Source organism: Lepidochelys olivacea (genome assembly GCF_965140295.1).
Source record: "Lepidochelys olivacea isolate rLepOli2 genome assembly, chromosome: 3".
In the NCBI taxonomy this organism is placed as follows: domain Eukaryota; kingdom Metazoa; phylum Chordata; order Testudines; family Cheloniidae; genus Lepidochelys; species Lepidochelys olivacea.
In genome coordinates, this window is record NC_140413.1 from 86,230,285 (window position 1) to 86,253,486 (window position 23,202).

General features: G+C 41.2%; 2 protein-coding genes across 11 annotated transcripts in view; one reads left to right on the plus strand and one right to left on the minus strand.

The window, feature by feature from the left end:
* Positions 1–604: 604 nt before the first annotated feature.
* MFSD4B (major facilitator superfamily domain containing 4B) overlaps positions 605–23,202 on the plus strand; it is a 399,121-nt gene continuing 376,523 nt past the window's right edge. For 2 of the 10 annotated variants that reach the window (XR_014710871.1, XR_014710872.1), the window contains exons 1-4: positions 781–1,096; positions 3,346–3,514; positions 5,332–5,448; positions 6,465–8,024. Coding sequence is in view for 8 of the 10 variants with exons in the window: in XM_084623459.1 (XP_084479585.1) it covers positions 863–1,096; positions 3,346–3,514; positions 5,332–5,448; positions 6,465–7,699 (1,755 nt within the window). In the remaining 2 variants the exon portion in view is untranslated. The other 8 variants (XM_084623466.1, XM_084623460.1, XM_084623459.1 and 5 more) reach the window with 8 other exon arrangements.
* Positions 18,298–23,202, minus strand: part of REV3L (REV3 like, DNA directed polymerase zeta catalytic subunit) — a 251,159-nt gene continuing 246,254 nt past the window's right edge. The window contains exon 32 of the mRNA XM_084623458.1: positions 18,298–20,528. Coding sequence (XP_084479584.1) covers positions 20,388–20,528 — 141 coding nt within the window. The 3' untranslated portion in view covers positions 18,298–20,387. The remainder of the gene's footprint in view (positions 20,529–23,202) is intronic.

The window sequence follows — 23,202 nt, forward strand, 5'->3', positions numbered from 1 at the left end:
TCTGCCTGTCAGTGACTTGCTCAACCAGGTTCCCAAAGGAAGTTTGTGCCAGAGTTAGGAACAGAGCCTGGAGCAGGGCTGCTCAATGGGCCGGAACCTCTCAACAATTACAGCTGGAATTAATTTGCAAACTGGACACCATTAAATTAGGCTTGAATAAAGACTGGGAGTGGATGGGTCATAAACATGGGGAAACAGTTTTACTTGTGTTATTTCTCCCCCCCCCCCCGCGTTCCTCAGACGTTTTTGTCAACTGCTGGAAATGGCCCACCTTGATCATCACTACACAAGGGTCTTTTTTCTCTCCTGCTGGGAACAGCTCATCTTTCTTGATCACTCTGGTTACAGTCTGCATGGCAACACCCATTGTTTCATGTTCTCTGTCTCTGTGAATCTCCCCCCTGTATTTTCCACGGCCTGCAGCCGATGAAGTGAGCTGTAACCCCCAGGGCTTGCCAAGGCGGCCAGGTTTACAGTCCGCGTGCGCCGCGCCCGGCCGCTGTGCTCGGTGCTGCGCGCTCACGTGTCCACGAAGCGACAAGGAGGTTGGTGACTAGGGAGGAGAAGGCGAATCTGCCGCCATTTTGTACCTGGGCCAAGCGACCTCTCGGGTCCCCCGGCTGCCAGGCAACGTCCACACGCGGGCCGCGAGTGCGAGCCCGCCGCTCAGCTCCCGGCGTGCACCGCGGTAGGCGGGGCGGCTCGGTCCCAAAGCTACGGGGCGAGTGTGCGGGGAGGCGCGGTGCACGCTGGGAGTTGTAGTCCCTGGCTCGTTCCGCGCGTCACGTTCGTGGAGGCGCCGGTGTCTTGGTGGCCGCCGCGGGGGCGGGGCGGGGCCGGGCCGCTCTCCGCACTCGGAGCCATGGCCGGCGCCGGCAGGAAGAAGCAGGTTCGCTTCGCCCGGCCGGAGGCGAAGGAGACGCTGCGGGGCGGTGAGGGGCCGGCGGCGGAGGAGCCGAGTCTCCTCCCGGAGCCCGCGCCGCGGCCTGAGGTGATCGTAGCCGGCGGCGGCAGGCGCCGGGGCGGGGAGGGAGCGGCGCTGCTGCTGCTGCGATGGTGCATCTCCGGGGTGCTGTGCGCGGGCTTCCTGGGCCTGGTGAGCGGGGGTGGGCCGGGCCTGGATCTCCCCTCCCGCCTGGGGGCAGCGACTCCCTGGCAAACCCGCCCGGGGCAGCGCTCTCCCAGGAGCCGCCCCCGAGCGGCAGCCCCTGTGCCGGGGGGCGGACCTGGTGCAGGTGATGATTTGGCGCAGCCCCTTCTTCGGTGCGGTTGGGGAGGGCCGTAGGCAGCCCCTTTCTCCCCGGGGGCAGGTCCCTGTGCGGGGCTAGTGAGAACAAGGCCTGCAATACTGGGGCAAAGCAATGGTCCCTCTAGCCCCATAGCTTTTAAAATCCCAGTTATAGTTCGGGCCTTTGCAACATCTTCCACAGGTTGACTGTGGGCTGTGTGAAGAAGTACTGCCTTATGTTTGTTTTAAACCTGCTATCAATTAATTTCATTGGGTGACCCCTGGTTCTTGTGTTACGTAGAGGGATAAATAACCCTGCTTTATTCGTGCCCTCCACACCATTCAGAGAGTAATAAACTAATGAGGCACCACAGAGCGCATGGATAGAGCCCTAGGGCTGAGCTCAGCCAAGTTGGCGTCCTAGTAATTTCTAGATAGTATTTTGGGCTTAGTTTGTCACACAGGCCGGTGAAAGTATCCCAGGTGCTCAGCTGCTTGAGGAGTAATGTTTCTATAGCACTGGATTGTATAAGAACCTTTAATTTTGCAGAGTACTGAGCACATTGCTGGTACTGAAATGATGAATGTCCCATACAGCCAAGTTTTCCTTTGGTCTTATTCTCACAATGAGATACTTACTATTTCCTGCCTGAAACTCACTTGGGTGCTCCACAAGCTTATTCCAAAGGTGACTGCAAGTAAAACTTAAATTTCACTTTGCACTTGGTGCTTTTCACACAGTTAAAAGAAAATGTGTATGTAAATTTAGAGATAATCTTGATAGAACAGATTTGGATTACATCAAGTGATATTTAATATTTATTATTCATTAGTAAGGCTAAGATTTTGTCCTGGATATTTTTAGTAAAAGTCAGGGACATGTCACAGTTATAAAAGAAAAATTAACGGAAGCCATGACTTGTCCCTGACTTTTACTAAAAATATCCGGGACAAAATGGGGATCTGTGCATCCCCACACCGCCTGAAGTGGGGCAGCTGCACAGGGGCTAGGAGCCGCCTGCAGGAGCTGGAGGCTGCAGGATACCTCTACCGCCTGCAGCTCTGGCAGTTGTCTGCTGCCTGTGCGGGCTGGGAGCTGTGGGGTGCCCCCGGCTCCCATGTCAGCCAGGAGCTGTGGGGTACACCCATGGGGGCCAGGGGCTCATGGTGAGCTGGGACCCCGGGAGTTCCGCCACTGCGGCCGGGAATTCCCAAGCGGCCTCCACTGCCCCTGAGCTCGGGGGTTCCCCTCTGCCCCCGGTGGCCACCAGAGGCGGTGGGGGTACCCCACAGCTCCTGGCCCCATGGGTGGTGGGGGACCCTGCAGCTCCCAACTGCTAAAGTCACGGAGGTTGCTGGAAGTCATGGATTCTGTGACTTCCACGACCTCCGTGACTAAATCGTAGCCTTATTCATTAGCAGTATTACCATGGCACCTAGGAGCCATAGTCCAGGACTAGAACTCAGTTGTGCTTAGTGCTGTACAAAAACAGACAAAAAGACTGGCCCTGCCTTGAAGAGTTTACGATGTAAGGCACTGTCTATACTGCCACTTTCAGCGCTAAAACTTTAGTCATTCAGGGGTGTGAAAAAACACCCCCCTGAGTGACAAAAGGTTTAGCTCTGAAAAGCGCCAGTGTAGACAAGTGCTTTATTGCCGGGAGCCACGCTCCTGGTGATAAAGCTACTGCCCCTCATTCAGGGTGGTTATTTTTTATCACTGAGAGAGGTCGGTGTCCCCGTCCCCCCCCGACCATAAAGCGTGACTACACTGCCCACCTCACAGCGCTGCCGTGGCCGTGCTGTAAATTGGGTAGTGTAGACATACCTTAAGTAATCTGCCAACTTATTTCAGCCTTGTCTTACGTGAAATTCATTACCAACTTATAAGTTAAATTGAAAACTGGCACTTTAAAACCAAAATAAGAGTGCCCCCAACATTAGATTGCATTGTTTAACTAAATCAGTTTCTAAAGTGACTTAATTAAGATGGTACAATTTTTGTTTGCAGACAAAGTCTTAGTAACATATGTCATTTCTTGCTGCTGGTGAGAGTTTATTTTATTTACCATCCGCCCTCTAAAATGAACAAACAAAAGATCCCCACTGTTTTTCAGGGTATGAGCATTGCTATCCTGGGACCTACATTTCAAGATCTGGCTGCAAATGTGAATAAAAATGTCAGTGATATTTACTACATTTTCATGGGTCGTTCTCTGGGGTACCTTGGTGGTTCAGTGATTGGAGGGATTATCTTTGACTGCATGAACCCTCATCTCCTCTTGGGTAAGTGTACTCAAAATAATAATCTTTTGTATGTGACAAATGTATAGCTTGATAAATCTTTAATATCTTTTTAAAGTGTGATAAACTTCACTTTTTCCAGAGGGGTTGGTATAGTAACAAAATGTGAAAGTTGTATTCAAAAATATATCTCAAGCCAGCTTTCACCTCCCTTACCTTGGTGTGTCCTGCAAGTATCCTGTTGGCCTTTACCCTGCAGCCTTGTAGGATGAAAGTTGCATGTATGCTATCATCAGCATTGTCATACTCCTTTAAAAAACATTGTACACTGCTGTAGGAGTGATGTAATTAAAAATGATGAAATTCTGTTTCTGTTTGTCAGTTTCATTCCTATCTCCTTTTATATTTGTGCTTCTAGTGATTTGATATACAATTTGATATTTCCTGTGTAGAAGCAATAGTCTATTGGGGAGTCTAATAGGATAGTTGCTCTTGAATTGCAAAGGACCATATCTATGACTATCAGAACTGAATAAAAGATGCCTTTTTGCTCAAACAAAAAGAAGCAGAGTTGGATTTTTGTTTTTCTATATTTATATAAAACAAATCAGATTTGATAATGGCCACATCACAAGCTCCATGAGAAAAATGAGAGAAGCTCAGCTGAGGTTCACATCTGATCATCTGTGTTGCTGTCAGTGATACCATTTCACACAATTGAGTTACAACTTCACAAAAAAAAGAAGTTGCAAACTCAACCTCTGTTAAAATACACTGCACCCGCTTGTTCATCTGTTCCATTAAACCCTGACATGCATAAAATTTATGAATAAAATCTATTACTAATCTTCTGCTTCTCATTGATTCTCATTTATCTGTCAGACATGAGGCAAGTAAGTAAGCTGAAGACACATTTATCTGAAACCTGAAACAGAGATTCCTGAACTAATAAAGCAAAATCTTTCATGCTTATCATATTCAAAAGTAAGGTGAACTGATGGCAAGCTCTAAACACAGTTAGCTGTAGAACTGTTTCCTAGGTTTTGTCTTAATTTTTCATGTATTGTCAATTTGAGAAATAATTCTCATGCCTTCAATTTTCAGTTGGATAAGCAATGGAGAAAAGATCACATCTCATAGGTTGATTAAGTTTTAAATTAATAAATTCTGTTAACAGAGCTTATTCTTTTTGAAACTCTACAATGAATTAAGAGCCTATTTATGATGTGGGCCTATAACTTACTCTCAATGCATAAGTTTAGCTTCCATTAACATTAGTAAGTGGAGAACATAGTTTAGTTGAGGACTGCCTAGTGTGATCACTAGAGCTGGTCAGAGGATGACATTTCAGTTTTGTGAAGAATTTGACATTTGAAAATTTGAATTTGTTTAGAATTGAAATGAAACTCAATTTTGAAATCTTCCAATCTAAAATGAGCTTTGCTCTGTGCTCAAAATGTCTTTTGACAAAACCAGAATGTTTTTCATTTTGGTTTTTATTTTATATTACTATTTAGTAATGCAAAATAATTTTTTTTTAAACAATCACTTCAAAATGAAAAACTGAAACCGTTTGTTCCAAAAATCTCAAAACATCCCATTTTCCATTGTCAGAACTTTTTTTTCTCTTTCTCAAAAAGAAAATTTGGCTTGATTTTTGTGATGTTTTGATTTTAACAGAAACACAATTTCTGAGGAAAAAATGGTTCCATCAAAGTCTTTTCAATCAGCTCTCATGAACACAAATTCAGTCTAACCTGACTGCTTTAAATTTAAGCAGTCTGTCATAAGACACAGATTTAATTATAATAAATTGACTGTTTTGGAGCTTCAGTATGGATTTTGGATTACCTTTATAGGGTTAACCATGCTGGGAACAGCAGTTGGTCTGTATGCCATACCATGGTGTAAGAAAGCGCTATTGTTAACTGCCCTGATGTCAGTCATTGGGACTTCTATGGGTGTTCTAGACACAGGTAAGTGAACAGATCCTCTTCCCTGCTGCAGGAAGTCCTGTGGATTAAATGAGTCAGTCGGAGTCTGTCAGCTCCTCTTGTATCTATCTGAGAGAACTGTTTGCACTCATGAGGTGCAAGAGATCCACAAGAGCTGAGTTTATGCTCATCATTAAGACTTCCAATTTGTATGGCAAGCATGTTGTGTTGTCAGGATAGGCTTAGGGCCTGCTAAAATAGTTAAATTTCACTTAGTGAAGGAGGAGGAATATGTATGTTTTGTTTTCTAGCATGCATGGTGTATGTATGCTACACTAAATTTGTGTTCATATTCATTGTCACTTGCCATTAAAGTTACTCTCTCTTGCTGTTACTACAGTAATATCATCCATACTGAAGACCGTAAGAGCAGTTTTTTCCTGATTGTGATGCAAATGGTGAGGTAAATGGCAGGCTGGAATAATCTCTAGAATGAATCTGCTGGTAGATCTCTGACTGTATGTGGGATGGCATGGAAAGATTGCCAAGTATTCCTCAATTAACTACTTATTCAACCCATTTGTGTGACTAAGGTCTGAGTGAGCATCTCTAAGGCAAATGTGATGCTATCTGCTGAGAAGAGAGCCTAGAACTGAGTGTCATAAATAGGCTGTCAAAGAAGATCCTGAGCTTTGTTATCTGGAATGCCATAATGCTGCCAAGTGGAACACTGTTTGAACTGAGTTAGTTCTTGTTCTTGAGATAAAAGGGTAAAAAAACCCAGCATGTGCAGTGGAACCTTCTACTGCTTAATGTTTGTAAGCAGAGCTTCACTCTAGCTAGATTTGCAGTTTGCACATTTCATGCCCTGAAACAGGTAAGGACTTTTGATTCCATGTATTATAAAAGAAATTCTTTATAATCGGCTTCCACTGTAGATTGTTCTGACAGATTGACTAGATACATATTAACTAAATAACTGATTGATTGGGAAGAAACCATACTGTATCTTAAGTCTCCATATTAAATAAATGGATCCTCATCTCTTTAATCTGCAGGTGGAAATGTCCTTGCATTGAATACATGGGGAACAGACGCTGGACCACATATGCAGGCCTTACACTTCAGTTTTGCACTGGGTGCCCTTGTGGCCCCAATCCTGGCAAAAATGGCATTGGGCAGCTTCATATCTCCTAAAGTCCAAACAGAAGATGAAAAGACAAACCACTCTGTTCTGAGTGATATGCCTAATGCACTGTCTGGATCAGCAATGACACTGCATTCTAATGTGAGCTTTACGTGGTCCTACATTTTCATAGGGACCTATATTTTGATAGTTTCTTTGTTGTTTGTTGTTCTGTATTCAAGGACCGGCACAGTGCGAGATAAAGCAAAAGCTTCTCTGCAGAAATGCCAAATTCCCAAATACCACTGTGCCCTTCTCATTCTCCTTTTCCTTTTCTTCTTTTGCTATGTAGGAGCAGAGGTCAGCTATGGCTCTTACATTTTCAGTTATGCAAAGGTTTATGCAGACATGAAAAAAAGTGAAGCAGCTGGTTTGAACTCCCTTTTTTGGGGAGCATTTGCAGCTTGCAGAGGACTGGCAATCTGTTTTGCTACCTGTTTATACCCTGGTACTATGATTCTGCTGAGTGTCATAGGTTCCACTGTCTCTTCTCTGTTCCTGGCACTGTTCAGTAAGCATCCAGTTTCGCTCTGGGTTGGGACAGCAGTGTATGGTGCTTCAATGGCTACCATCTTTCCCAGTGGCATTTCCTGGATTGAACAGTACACCACCATACAAGGAAAGTCTGCTTCTCTCCTTATAGTTGGTGCTGCCTTGGGGGAGATGTGCATTCCAGCAGTGGTTGGGTTTCTTGGAGGAAAATTTCACAATGTCCCTGTGATGATGTATACTGCACTGGGAACATCTGTAATGACAGCAGTACTATTTCCTGTGATGTATAAATTAGCCACTTCTCCCAGTGAGAATAAGTTAAAAGATGGTGGTGGGAACGAGGACCAAAAAGCTTTGTTGTCCAACTTTGAATTTAATGAAGATGAGGAAGATGAAGAGGATGCAGGAGAATGGAATGAAGCAGACTTTGAAGTAATTGAAATGAATGATACAGTGAGAGAGTCTGTGGTAGAGACATCTCAAAAGATCCCAGGGGACTCCCCAGCGAAAGTGTCCATGCAACCACCTTCAAACATATTTAATTCTTCTCCAGTGATTGCTCTTAGTTCCCCAGGGAGAAAGCAATTCAATAGAGACAGAGAGAAGAACGATTAAAGGAAAAACTAGGCTGCTTACTTGAAATGCCTGCCTGGATTCTGTAAGGTGGTAATCACAATCAAATAAGCTGTTTTTGTAAAGAGATTCAGAATTTTAATAGTGGTACAAAGCCAAGTGTTTCAGCCTCTGTGCTTGCCAAATCCCAGGTTATGCTTTTTTATTTTAGTCTGCAACCATGCATCCTGGAGTGGCAAAGAATGTGTAGGTTGGACACACCAAAGAGGGAGTCTGTGGTAATACGATCAGGTGTTGTGTCATGGAACTAAAAGCAATTTAGACTAAACATATGGGAAACATTTCTTAAATGCGTGGCTGTAAACAGGTTTCCGTGTTAGTCTGTATTCGCAAAAAGAAAAGGAGTACTTGTGGCACCTTAGAGACTAACCAATTTATTTGAGCATGAGCTTTCGTGAGCTACAGCTCACTTCATCGGAGCTGTACATACAGTTTCCACGGTATGCATCCGATGAAGTGAGCTGTAGCTCACGAAAGCTCATGCTCAAATAAATTGGTTAGTCTCTAAGGTGCCACAAGTACTCCTTTTCTTTTTGGCTGTAAACAGTTTCTCGAAGAAAGCGGTGGGCACCCTAATGTAACTTAAATTGAGATTGTTCGGAGTATTTTAAACATATTTTTAGAACAATCCATCGTTGGCTGGAATAGACCAGGACACACAGTGATCTTAACTGATCACACTCATACAAATCAGAAATGAGAGAAGAATATTGAACTTCTTGAATCTAGTGAAGGGGATATTCCATGGCACTTAGTTTGGTATGTAACATAAACCAGGAAATTAAGTTAAACAACAAGCTGTCGGTTGTGTCCTTGTCCTTTTGGGAAAGTGGAAAAGTTGATAGTTAATGGATGTATTGTTGACCTTGGCTGGGAATTGCCTGGCTTTGTCGTTTTCATGTAATGTTGTTTAAATATAGATTTCTGTGTTCATTTTAAATCATGGAAACATCAAATGTGTTACACTAGAATAAAATATTTATTTAGGGAGGTTTTTAAAAATGTGTATTATGTACTCGTTCCAAGGTTGCTTTGAAGAACAAAACGGTTTGTCGCACATCTGCTGCATTTTTTATTTTGGGAGGATGGAGAGAGAGGACAAGAGAGTTTTTAAAAAGTAGTTGTGCTGACCTGCTATAATTTTTAACTCTTGATTGTTGAGCCATTATGAGCTACTCTTTAATCAATGTTTGATAACAAACTACTGGTATCACAGGCAGTATACACAGTAGCGTAATTACTTTACCTATACCAAAGCTAAATTTCAAAGGCAATTTTACCTTCTTAGTAACCAGGAACCCCTAGTCCATAGTATTGACTGAGGCCCTTAACTCTCAAATGAAATTGTTCAAACAAAAGTTTTAAAGATCTGTTCTGGCTTTCCCTGAAGTTAATAGCAAAAATCCAGTGGGAGCACATACTTCTCTAGAAAAGGAAAATACGTATCTTTTTTCAAAGCAAAATGTACAAAACTGTCTGACTGTGTGCAAAGCTTAGCTTATGGCACACTTCAATAGCTGTATACTTCTGGAAAATTAATAGGTTACAGTTACTAATGAAACCTTCCCTTTTCTAACAGCCACAGTATTTAGTGCAATCCAAGTTCTGAAAGGTACCAGAGGGTGACCTATAACTGCTTCTTTTGTGCAAGTTGAATTGGTGCCCTCTGCTTTTTACTCTGGTAACATTGTAATGTTTCAGATACTTTGGATGATGTATTTGGAAGCTGCCTTAAGAGAAGGTCCATGTTTTGCACAGATGAGGTACAGTGGAGTGTTTCATGAACGTCTTGGGGGTGTGTGTGTGTATGAGAGAGAGATTGGAAATATCATGCTGGGGGAGGGGAGAAACACTGAGTGCTAGCAAATAAATAAATCGCCATAATGCCAAGAACAGACAAATATCGAAAGTGTTGTTTAGAATTAATTTGGAGCCTTCCATTTAATGCAGTCCTTCTATCTGAAAACCCAGATTTTGAAGGCAGCTTTCTCTGAGGCTGCATGATCAAAACTTGCTGTTTGTATTGCTCATTGGATAGTTAAAACTTTTGTTGGTAATTTTACTTTTGTAGTAAGAGTTGCAGTTTGCTTATTTACATTTTGGAGTGTTTCTGTTGTGGTACAGAAACCTTTTTTTAGAAGTTTGGGTTTATGACTGCTTCCGCTCTTCTCTCTCTTCCACCCCCTCCCCCCCTTTACAAATTTCGCTTTCCTCTGAAATCTGAGGGGAAGAAATGGAGCAAGACCTAGCCATACTGGAAAACTTTATACCCTGGTAGTGAAAATGAAATCCAAACTCCATGGAGAAACTTGGGCTCCATAATCAGGAACTTACTTTAAGTTTGCGATCATAGCTGCTTTCTCCACAGTGGGCTGCTCAGTGTAGAGAGATTACATAATGTGCAGGTTTTATTTCAAGTTCACTGTATAAATTCCTGCATGATACATGCACCTAAATAATATTTTAAATATATATATATAAAATATATAAATGATCAGAGGGTTCCCTTGTGATACAATATAAGAGTGGCAAAGTGTAACACTCAAATAATTGGGGTAGCATAAAGCTTTTTCTCTGTCATAGGACAACTGATGGAAAAATTGAAACTAAGAAATGCGATATGTAGACAAAAAAACAAATCTGTAGTGTAGGTCATCAACTGCTTTGACTAATGTCATGTGGAAATCTAGAATCAAGTTATACATTTAAAAATTACTTAGTAATAAGCTTGTCTGTAAGTCATTCCTAAAATGTTCAGATTGACCCCTAGCACCCAGTATTTTTGAGTGATCACCCGTCTCTTCAAATTTGAGCACTTTAGTTATTATGCAATGAAAACGTTGGTGATGGGATGTACTTGCACAACAGCCAGCTTTCCCTCACTACCCCCTTTCAACAACTGTATTTAAATGTATATAGGCAGTTTTTGTACATCAGGTGATACATACTGTTAAATGTAAAATATACTAAAGAAAGACCAGCCAGGATGTAAGTCAGTTTAGATTGATTAAGAAATTAATGAGTGACATGCTGCCTTAGAATATTACAAGTTTCCTCTGCTGTCATCTTAAGATCCAACAACTATATAAAAGTTGTAGCCTTATGTCAGTCACTCTGTTGAGGGATTTCTGGGCTCTTTGTTAGCTGGAAAACACAAGTTACTGGTGTTTACTTAAATTCATGTAGCTTTAGTATATTTGAATGTTAAAAGTTTCCTGGTTAAACTGCAATACCTGGTAAGTGCCTTCTTTGTCAGTCAATCAGTGTTTAATTAGGATCTTAGTTTTGAATTTGATCAGAACCTTAAGAGACAAAGTATTTTATACTAGAAACAACCAATGTCCTCCATATTTTTATTGGTTAATTTGATTATTTGGCAATACAGTTGTCATTTTAAGAAACCCTTGTTTCCTTAAGTGTCAGTGATCATCTTTAAATAGTGCAACATTTCAGTTATAGGCTTGTGGGAGCTATGATATGCTCAGTGATAGCTAACTGAATTAATAGCAGTTGCTTATGTCATTGAGAATCACAGGAACAGACTGAAGAAAGAGGAAAACACTATGAACATTTGCACATTAGTGCAATAAGATCTGTTCCTCTTGCTTCATAGTTAAGGTGGGCAGCTGGCAGCAAATTGTCATCTATTAGTATGTTTTCATTTAGCCTGAAGATTGGCAATGTCTATTTAAAAAACAGAATGCAATACTGTTTTTAAGATGAAGCATTTAAATGATAAGGAACAATGTGAAGGTATTTTTGGTATTTGCACTTTTATCTCCTAAATGAGACTGCACAAAGCTAGTAATCTCAAGTAAGCAACAGTTTTGTGGTTTTTCCGTTACTCCAGTCTTGTTGCTTACTGCTTATGCAACAATCTACACTTACATGAATTGAGTTTTTTCCATGCTTTTGTGTATGGTGGGCTTTTTGATTTAATATATTTAGGTTGAAAACTGCTTGATTACATGACTGTGTAATGTGAAATTTATTGGATAAACTGTTTCTTGAATGTAATAAATTGCTCTAATTTACAAACAGGAGTATCTTTTTATAATAAAGCTTGTACTGTGTTTCTGAACACTACTCAGGCCTTTATTTATTGCAGATTTAAAGCTCATGATCTGTTACTAGTAATGTAGAAATAGTTACCATTTCAAACAGAAGCCTCCCAGTTTTGAAACTTCCACTTTTCCCCCCTCTTCTTCCATTCCCCCCTCAGACTAATAGAAGGAAAAATGGTTTGAAGAAAACTAGTTTTTGCTGTTTAGAGACCTATTTCCTTTACAGGCAGAAACATGGTATAAGTTTTAAACAAAAATTAGTAATTGTTTAAGAATGCTTTGAGGGCCCCCAAAATCCATAGTTGTATGGTAATGAAAGGTGTTGGTTAAAAAGGGAGGTGAAAGCAATAAGAGTTGTTAATTGAGTGCAAATCAGCACTTAGTGAAAAGACCAACACTGGAGGAGAGGCAAGAGTTATTAGTGAAAAATGGATCTTAACCAATCAAACGCTAAAATTATCAGTCATGAATCATGAATTAGAAATGAGACAAGCTTTGTGAGGTAATATCTTTTATTAGACCAACTCAGAAGCATAGAATATCAGGGTTGGAAGAGACCTCAGGAGGTCATCTAGTTCAACCCCCTGCTCAAAGTAGGACTTAATCCCTAGCTAAAACTTCTCTCTAATATCCTGGGACCAGTATGACAACACTGCATCCATGATGCAGAAGTAGTCCATCAGTAATTAGGGAGGATGTTAAATGCTTTTAAATCAGCACAGCTTGATAACTTGCACCAAAGAGGAACAGTACTTTGCCAAGATTGAGTGTGCATGTGCTCTTAAGATACTGCAGCCATAGCTATTTGGATGGTGCTGTTACTGTATGTACTGATCAAAGCTTCTAAGATGAAGTCTGACACTCCAACATACAGAAGTAATTCATAGTCAGTGGGGTTTCCAAGAAATGTGACAATTCTTTGTAATATTTTTATGAACTAGCCATATGACTTTGTATCTATCCACTCTGTGTCATTACCTGGAGGGGGAAAAAATTCTCTCCGGGGGAGTTTGAGACATACAGCCATAAGGGCTGGCTGGAATGAACACATTTGAATGGAAGACAGACAGTGGAAACCTCCATGACTGAAGATTGACTCCTACTGCATGTTATTTCCCTTAGATGTAGACAGTGGATTGAAGACAGCAAAGGGCTGTGATAAGAAGGTTCTCAAACATTTTATGGACTCTTGCTTAAGCTTGCCTTTTTCATTGCTAATGGAAGGACTCTTCAACATAATTGTTGTACAGTATTGAAAAGGCTTCTTGGTGCCACTGCAAATACTGAGTGAAGTGCTCCTTGGGGTCCAGCAAACTGAAGGCAACTGTGAAGCCATGACCGAGCAGGTGCTCAGACTTTGAACGTTGTGACAAAATTTAAAAAGGGTAAATGGAATGTTCCAGGTACCCTATAGGTCACTCAGCCTGCCATCAATCCTTGGCACACACATTTACTGCTTGTGTCCCTGTTGAATTAAATGTTGGTAGCATAATCAATGCCAGTTAAGATGGGCTTTATGGAAAATAGTCTTAGATTCTGCTTGGATGATACAGAGAAGGATGACATAATATACTTCAACTTCAAAGGCATTGGATTTAATCCTACATCACATTCAGATTAAAAAAAATAGCACTTACAAAAAATCAATATAGCCCCTATAAAATAGAGCTCGGGGGGCAGTCCCTGGCTTGCAAGCTCCATGTGGCTCTTTTACAGTCCAAGTGCAGCTTGTGGAGGTGCTTTCCACCTACCGCATGGGGAGGTGGGAGGGCAGGACCTCTGCCTTGCACAAGGGGGGCAGGGTAGGGACTTTTGCCCAGTATGGAGGAGGGGCTCAGGCCCACAGTGTGTGCATGTTAGGGATTGGCTGAAGCCCTGCCAGGTGGACCCCCACAGGGCTGAATCCCTGAGCTCTAGCAGGCATGCCCTGCATCTCAAACTTTTGAAGATTGTTGTGTGCTGCTCAGAGGGTCAGTAAGTTTGGCCACCCCTGCTATAGAGTAAGAAGTGGTTAACTGATGTACCATAATAAGTAAACAAAATTAGCAAGATGGTGTGTCTTTGGGGTGCAGGGTGTCTTGGAAGGCTGTGTTCTTGGAGCAGCGTTGTTCAATATCAGTGAGCTTGAAGAAAATAAAAAATTACTAGTAAGACACCATAAAAATGAGTGGGACAGGTCAGTTATACAGGCCAAGCAGCATTGCTTGGGAAGGCAGTTTATTTGAAAAAGGTTTTAGTACAGCCACATGCAAGGTCAGTTTAATTATAGTAGGCAGGAATGGAAGTTCCCTCCATATGAAGCAAGAACTTTATAAACCATGTGGGAACCAATCCAGTAGCAATGCAAACATACTTGTAGATCTTCCTCCAATGAGGCTCATACATAGCCCCCTCCTGCCCCAAGGCATTCCTGTGAATAGTTTCCCAGACCTAGCATGCCAACTGGTGCAAAACTTTACATCACGTGTGCAGCAACTTTGAGGGCTCTTTCAAGGGTTAGAACAAAATGAAGGGTGATCTATTTACTTTGAACAGAAAGTTTGCTAGAACTATAAGAACTTTTTCCTTATGACAAAAGGAGTGAGAAGCTTGTATGGCTATGGGAATTAATTCCTAGGTCTGAAGGACCTCAGATATGAAACTGCAGAACTATTACGTGTGATATGTAACCTATCACTTAAATCAGTTTGTGTGTTAGATGAGAGAATAGCTAATGTGACACCAATTTTTTAAGAAGGATCCAGAGGTGATCCTGGCAATTAAGACCAGTAAGCTGAACTTCAGTACCAGGCAAATTGGCTGAAACTATAGTGAAGAACAGCATTATCATAGCAGAATATGATTATTTGTTGATGCTTTTCCACAGCTTTTGTAGGGGGAAATCATGCTTCCCTAATTATTAGAATTCTTGGAGGGGGGTCAACAAACATGGACAAGGGTAAGCCAGTGGATCTAGTGTACTTGAACTTTCAGAAAGCTTTGACAAGGTCCCTCACCAAAGGCTCTTAAGCACAGAAAGCAGTCAGAGGATAAGAGGGAAGGTCCTCTTATGGATCAGTAAAAGACAGGCAACAATGGGAAGGAATAAATGGTCAGTTTTCAGAATGGAGAGAGGTAAATAGTGGGATCCCCCAGGGCGCTGTACTGGGACCACTGCTGTTCACCATATTCAGAAATAAGGATACAATTATGGCACAGAGGTTTCCATGACTTCCAGAGACCGCCCTGATATTTTCTGCTTCAGTCTCAGGGAGGCAGGGCTGGAGCTGTTAGCCAACAGGGGCCTCTGCAGCTCTCAGTCACTGTGGGTTGCAGGGGGACCTGGAGTGCCAAGCTGTGAGGGTGATGGGAGTGGGGGCCCTCCCCCAGAGCTGTCAGCCGAAGCAGATGGTGGACGCTCCCCTTCCTCCGTAGTCGGGTTCAGGCTCTCATCTCTCCCTCCCGTCAGCCTCACATTATCATGTTTATTTTTAGTAAAAGTCGACAGGTCACAGGCTTCTGTGAATTTTTGCTTATTGCTCGTGACCTGTCCCTGACTTCTAATAGAAATAATGGTGAGAATCTTAACCTTATTCATAAATAAACGGGAAGGAGAAGTAAACAGTGATGTGGCAAAATTTCAGATGAGACAAAGTTACTCAAGATAGTTAAGTCTAAAGCAGACTGTGAAGAGCTACAAAGGGATCTCACAAAACTGGTGACTGGGCAACAAAATGGCAGATGAAATTCAATGTTGATGAATGCAAAGTAACGCACATTGGAAAACCTAGTCCCAACAATGCATTCAAACTGGTGGGGTCTAAATTAGCTGTTACCACTCAAGAAAGAGCTCCTGGGAGTTATTGTGGACAGTTCTCTGAAAATATCTGCTCAATGTGCAGCAGCAGTCAAAAAAGCTAATAGCTATCCCTTGCCTAATGGTTCCTAACATTCTAATAAGACAGTAAATAGCATCATGCCACTATATAAATCCATGGCACAGCCACACTTTGACTACTGTGTGCAGTTTTGGTCACCCCATCAAAAATAGAAATGGAAAAGGTTCTGAGAAGAGCAACAAAAATCATTATGAATATGAAACAGCCTCCATCTGCAGGAAGATTAAAAAACCTGGGACTTTTCAGCTTGGAAAAGCTGATGAAGGGGGGGATATGCTAGAGTTCTATAAAATCATGACTGGTCTGGAGAAAGTGAATAAGGATGTGTTAGTTACCCCTTTACATAACACCTGACCAGGGGTCACCCACTGAAATTACTAGGCAGCAGGTTTAAAACAAAAGGAAGTACGTCACATAACATACAGTCAACCTGTGGAGTGTGTTGGCAGGGCATGTTGAGCGGGCCAAAACTATAACGGCGCTTTAAAAAAAGGCTTAGCTAAGTTCACGGAGGCAAGGTCTATCAGCCTAGGTAGTCAGGGATGCAACCCCATGCTCTGGAGGCCCCTGACTGGGACTGGATGGCAGCTCACCAATTACCCTGTTCTGTTCAGTTCCTATGATGCATCTGGAATTGGCCACTGTCAGAAGACAGGATGTTGGACAAGATGGACCATTGGTCTGACCTCGTGTGGCTGTTCTTATGGTCAAAACTTGCCTTTCAGAGGTAATGAAGATTAGAAAGGCCAGCTCCAGACTTGTCTAATTTGTAATTGTGATTAAACTTGGCATCTGCTACTTAAATGGAGAAATGGATCTGCCTGGCTACAAAATGCCCGTGACACAGATACAGCACTTTACGGCAATATCCTTGAATAAGGTCATTGTAGATCTGGGACTGTATGTTACTGCTCTAGTGGGGAGATGTGACAGAGAAGACCTGGGAGCTCAGAAGACTATATTGAAAATATGCCAGACAGGTATATGCTTAGGGGACAACAAATGTTAAGTGACTTTCCTGGGGAATCTCTAAGGGGCAGTTAATGCAAATGCCAGAATTCCAGTTATGCAAAAACCTAGCCTTTTGAAGTTATGCTCTGAGGAGAGGGGCAGTGTCTAGTGATTAACTATTGGCCAAAGCTGTACAAAGAAATGGCTGATCTGCCCAGGCTTGGTTCTGGATCTAAAATGGATTAATTTGTAATCACAGGAAAAACCCAGCTGTGCGTTTTGAAGAACTAAAACCTAGCAGAGTGCTAGGTTGGAGCTGGGGGTATCTCTGGGTAAGCTTTTAAACATGTGTGTAGGTTCTTTTATTGTTTTAATATGTTTTCTCTGTAATGTTTTTGCCTTAATAACAAATGTGCTTACGTAGAAGGTAACTTAAAACTACGACTAATATACTGGTCATAGCCCTTGGAAACAAAGCAATGCACAGATGCTGGCTTGTTTCTGGGGCTATCACAGTGAAAGCAGGGTGCAAGATGCACATCTCCACTCAAGAGAGGTGACATGTGGGTGCTCTTGGTGGACCATGGAGGGGGAATATAGGTGCAGTTGCCCTGAAACAGCAACAGATGGTATGTCTGGTACCCATGTTTCTAAGGGGCTTAGTTGTACGGCTCCAGCCAAGCCTCCTGGAGAAACTCGAGTGCAGCTGAGATAACCAGAACTTTGGGATTATTATTACATTTTTATCACAACAGCATCGAGAGATCAGGTGTGACAGGCACTACACAAAGGAGGCAGTTTTGCCCCAGAGGGCATTTTGTTTCCCCTCACACCTGAAATACAAATTTGACCAGAATACATATACATGAAATATCCTGGTTGAGTTCTCTCTGAGATCTGTGTGTCAAAGGCAATGGAGAATCCATGCTGAACTATAGCTCTCTTCCGATGCCCACACTATCTGTAGGTGTTCCTGGTTGGGAATACAGGAGTTTCTGCTTCAAGAGGTTTGTTATTTTCTGCACGTACAATGTGGAGGCCTTGGCTCTCTATCAAGTCCAAAATACCTTATAGGCCACTGGGGGACTTCAATTCTTCTTTTTCCTCTTTTCTGTATCCTTTATGTCAGCTGTCTTGAAAGACAACAGATTTTTCTGTGTCCAGGACATTATTTCCATTGCCCCTGAGAAGCTTTGATCTCTGGTTACAGAAGAGATATAAATATTCATTCCTCAGTCGTAAGCTAATGGGAGGTAGGGCGAGACTTCCTCTGCAAGTACCATAATTCCCTGCTACATGTTTCACCTTTCACCGTTTACTGATGCAGCTGGTACTGGCCACTGTCATAGACAGGATACTGGGCTTGATGGACCACTACTCCAAATTCATGGTTTCTTTCTTTTTTTTTTTTTTTTTTTTTTAAAGATGTCAAAATGAACTAAAAGTATGATTGCTATGATATATATTTTTTTAAAGTCTGTTGTCCAAGTATGCTTACTTCCATAATGGGTCTACAGTGAAAGTTGGGTTGGCTTTCAACATATTGTTTGTACTTCCCTTCACACAATGAGGCATTTGAATGTGCTCTGTGAATGACCCCCTAATTTTGTATTGCATCACATGCATGATTCTGTGTCCTCAGGTGGAATTTCTGCAGGTGCATTTTGAGAAACCCAATCAAGAGTGAAACTAATACATGGCACCAGCAAGCCTGCCCCATTGAGATAATTGGACTGCTGATGCCCTTCAGGAAATGATTGATGCAATGAAATTTTGGATCTTCGTACGTCTTTACCATGATGGTAACATTATGGCCAGAGCCATGCCTGTTTTGACTCTGTAGAGTCTGTAAATGCTACTTCACGAAGGGACCACCACTTAGATTTAAGCCAGATGTTTGTAGGACAGCTCTGCCATGTGAGAGTGGGGGAAGAGGAGTCAAGTTAGGGAGGTACTAGAGCAGCAGATCCAGGTGGTTCTGCTATTTACTCAATTGGAGAGAAGGAGAAGAAAGACTGTGAGTTGCAACTGTATGAAAATGAATAAAAATAAAGGTTTTAAAACAAAATGGTTAGGAGAAACTGAACCACCAACTTGTTCCACCACAGGAGATAGAAAATATCATGGCCTGAGCTGAAGGATTGAATCTCAGTCCAGGAGCCTCGAGCAACACCAGTGGACTACCTCCAAATTGCATTGGTGGAGGGCTTGATGACTGGATTACAAAGTGATATTTGGTGACCTGTATTATACAGGTGATCAGACTAGATGCTAATAATTGTTCCTTAGTCTTAAAATCTATCAATATATGACTTTCCTAAGCAAGCCTCTCCATAGCCAAGTACTGTTTAGGATCAGAGACTTCCAATGAAACAATTTTACAATATTTTGCTTCTAACAGCTTCCTGTCTCTGCAATACTTGTAAATAACGTACTCTGCATTGCTGATTTTGCGACAGACCTTGAAAAAAAGATGACAATGAGGATTTGTGAACAGCCGCTTTTCTTTCTTGAGTTTTGAGCTAATTTTTCTCCCAGATAGCAAAAATATTAAAACCAAAGGCTCTGCTTGCTACCCAGTGATGGGTAGATTGACCCATGAGAATAGCAACTGTATGAAACAATATTACTGTTTTGACCCAATGGAAGAAGAAAGACAAGTCTGCTAATTAGCCGGTTTCCCTCATTCAGCACATGCATGCTATTGAATGAAGTAATGACTTGGACTGCAAATGTGTTAAGTTTAAAAAATGCATATAGATTTACCATAGCTCATATTTTATTCAATTTTAATATGGTTTCCATTATTAACTTCTAAAACAAAATGATTTCCAGTTTAGAAAACAATGCACTGACCACATAATTCCTTTTTCATTTTATACAGTTATACAAATATTCTAAATACACATTTTGTCAAGATGATGGCAAATAAGATTTAACTGTACAATACATAAGGAAAGAAAATATTTTAAGCATATTTAGAAGCAATAGAAATGTCTATACAAAAGAAGCAAAAATGGAATAAAATTTCTTATATTTAAAGTATTGCAACAGTCCCACAGGTTTGTAACAAAAATGTCTTTGCACAGTTCCTCACAATGCCCCATTAATAGCTAAAGCAAGACAGCAATTTATAGAAAATAATGTTTAAAAATGCTACACAATACTACTGTTTGCACAGTTTGATCAAAATAACAAATCTACTTGGAATCAAGCAAAACTTAGGAGGAAATATACCAACGAACTTTAAAATTATCTGTATAAAATTCATTGCACATTATTTTACTCAGTTGTTTGAAAAGTAAAAAAGTGTATTTACAAAATATTTCGCAGACAAAATTATAAAGTGAATGGATAATATATCTATAAGTAACACGTCTTGATACTGACTGTTCAAGAACACACACTAATGATTTCATTGTTTCAAGGGGTTTTCAGTGCTCCTTCCACAGCAAACCACTGGGAAGTAAACTTGACTTCTACTTTGAAATGGATTTACAAGATGTCACACATAGCTATTTCAACATCTGCATTATAAAACAGTATGTTAAAAAGGTGAAAGAATGAAGGATTTTGTACATCTTAAAAAGTGAATAGATCAATAAGTGTATTTCTCTTTTAGTTAAGATAATTGTTCATTATTCTTCAGATAGTAAAACCAACAGCTAAAATGGAAATCTTGGACTAGATGAACATTGAAAAAGCACCATGCACAACAGTTTTAGTGTAGTAAACACTGAAAAAAAATAGCACCTGGAATCTTGTAACACAGATCATTTAAAACTGGTCGAGTAGTTGTCGGAGATATGGTGCCTTTGATAACTCTCGGCTCACTCTGGATAGCTTGAAAAGTACTGGACAGTTCAGAGAAACACACTGGATCTGTCGATCAAAGCAACCTGTACAGTTCTTGCATATCTAGATATATTAAAAAAAACACAGCTTTTTTAAAATTACATTTAATCATAAAGGACTATTATAATTCAAACATAAATAAGACTCAGATGAAGCTTTTCCTTTTAAGTGAATTTAGGTCCAATTACCAGCCTAAAGTCCAATCAACAGAACAGGTAAAAGCTCTGTCAGTGGCAGATGCCCCCACAACATGGTTCAATTCTGACACAGAGGGATCAAGGAACAGTTGCAGTCCCCATGCCACCATAGGTTTCAGAGTAGCAGCCGTGTTAGTCTGTATTGGCAAAAAGAAAAGGAGGACTTGTGGCACCTTAGAGACTAACCAATTTATTTGAGCATAAGCTTTCGATGATCCGATGAAGTGAGCTGTAGCTCACGAAAGCTGATGCTCAAAGAAATTGGTTAGTCTCTAAGGTGCCACAAGCTACCATTCTGTCTCTCCTGAGACTGTCTAAGTGTCAGTTGTGACGGTGGTGTCTGGGATGTGGACATCATCTAGTGTGAACTGGACTGAGACCAACAACTGGTTACACATCTCATTTTCAGTCACATTTACCAAATTTTACTACCATCTGGTGGTAAATGGGAGAAATCAGTCAAAAGTATTACAAGTATTACTTTCAAAATATTAGGATAGGATTATCATATTTATGATTAAAAATTGCTCTTTAACAGTGGGGACTTAAACATATTAGAAATCAAAGGTATTTCAAGCCATGATCATATGTAAACAAGTATCTACCCTTTTAGATGTTTTGCTGCGTGAATTACTTACGTAATCCGAGATATTTGGTTGAACAAAGCTGTAGCAATAGGGACAAACTGCCATGGTACAGCCACATGATCTCTAATGCTCCAATTGCAAATCTTAACACGCTCACCACTCTGTTTCTTTTAGTTCTCGCCCCTTTTCCTCTTCTGCCTCTCTAGTGACCTTCTGAAGATCACCTAAACCTGTTTCCAATTATACTTCAGTTTCCTTTTACGTTTGATCCTTACTGTATTCACATCCGACTCCGCATAGTTTAAGCAACTTTAAAAATCATAGGGAAGCAACTTCCTCCATTCCTAAAAATCTGTTCAACTCCATATCTGCAGTATCATCAAGCCCAAGCAGTAAAAAAAAAAAATCATGATTTAGCACCCCCTGCCCATGAAATTCTAAAAAATAATAAATGTGGGTTCTTTTTATTTGTCTTCTGGTTTTTGAGCCTCAAGAATTCATGTTTAAAGCTTTACTCTATAACCTCAAGGGCTAAAAACTTAAAATTTTGTTTTAAAACAAGCTGAAATTCTCACATAATAACAGGACTCCAGGAGGTGGGGCTTAAGCAAAACACCAAATATTGCAAGACTCACAATAAAATCTCAGAAGTTGGTAAAACTGGTATACTACAATTCAACAGTGATAGTAGCAGGTGGGACAAAGTGATGAGACCTATGTTACTTGGTTCTGAATTCTCCCAGGACTCAGTTAAGTGCTTCTACACAGAACATACAGAGGACTAGATTTTTCACTCAATCCTATTGGAACTGAGAACCAGCAACCCACTCAGGCAAGTGTGCATTAGTGCTCAAGTTCTGAGGAAGGGAAGGTAAAACAGCTACAGAAACATCTGTAAATTAGCTGAGTCAGGACATTCTCAATGTGATTTTCAAACACAGCCTTCATGTGAATCCTTAGAGACCATGACATGAACTTAATTTAGATCCTGTTTGTTTTAGACCTTCAAGTGTATTAAATAGTTTTAAGATAGTCCTCACTAGTTCTTTATAAACACAATTTAACTGAACTGTGGGCAAGGGACCAAACTGTTTAAAAAGTATTAAAGCCTGTTTCTAAATTCAGTTTAAGTATAGTTTGGATTCAGGCAAATGGTTTTTAAACCTAGTTTTATAAATTAGGCTAAGGTAGTTAAGATCCAGTGGAGCTCAGTTTTGCTGCTAGCTTTGCTAAGTGTTTGTACCCTACAAGTGATTAAAAAAGTGTGCTCAACTTTCACAGACTACAGACCTTTATGGTTAAAGTAAAAGGAATGATCTCAAGTAGGTGCAAAATACCTTCAAGGGAAGCCAGGTTGTTTAGTGATGCCTGTCCCATCATTCTCTTAAAAACTCCCACCAGACATAATAATCGTCTTTCCCTACCCGGACATCTGGCTCCTGAAAGGTCACTCATTTCTCAAGGTAGAGACAGCAACCAGCATAGCCCTATCTCTGTTCCTTCCACTCATTCGGCCTCCACCTTGTTGACTACTGTATGCTGGCTAGCATATAAATATATATCATATTAATGATATGTATATGCACACTATATATCTAAGGGTATGTCTACACTACGAAATTAGGTCGAATTTATAGAAGTCGTTTTTTTAGAAATCGGTTTTATATATTCGAGTGTGTGTGTCCCCATAGAAAATGCTCTGAGTGCATTAAGTGCATTAACTCGGCGGAGCGCTTCCACAGTACCGAGGCTAGAGTCGAATTCCGGAGCGTTGCACTGTGGGTAGCTATCCCACAGTTCCCGCAGTCTCCGCTGCCCCTTGGAATTCTGGGTTGAGATCCCAATGCCTGATGGGGCTAAAATATTGTCGCGGGTGGTTCTGGGTACATATCGTCAGGCCCCCATTCCCGCCCTCCCTCCGTGAAAGCAAGGGCAGACAATCGTTTCGCGTCT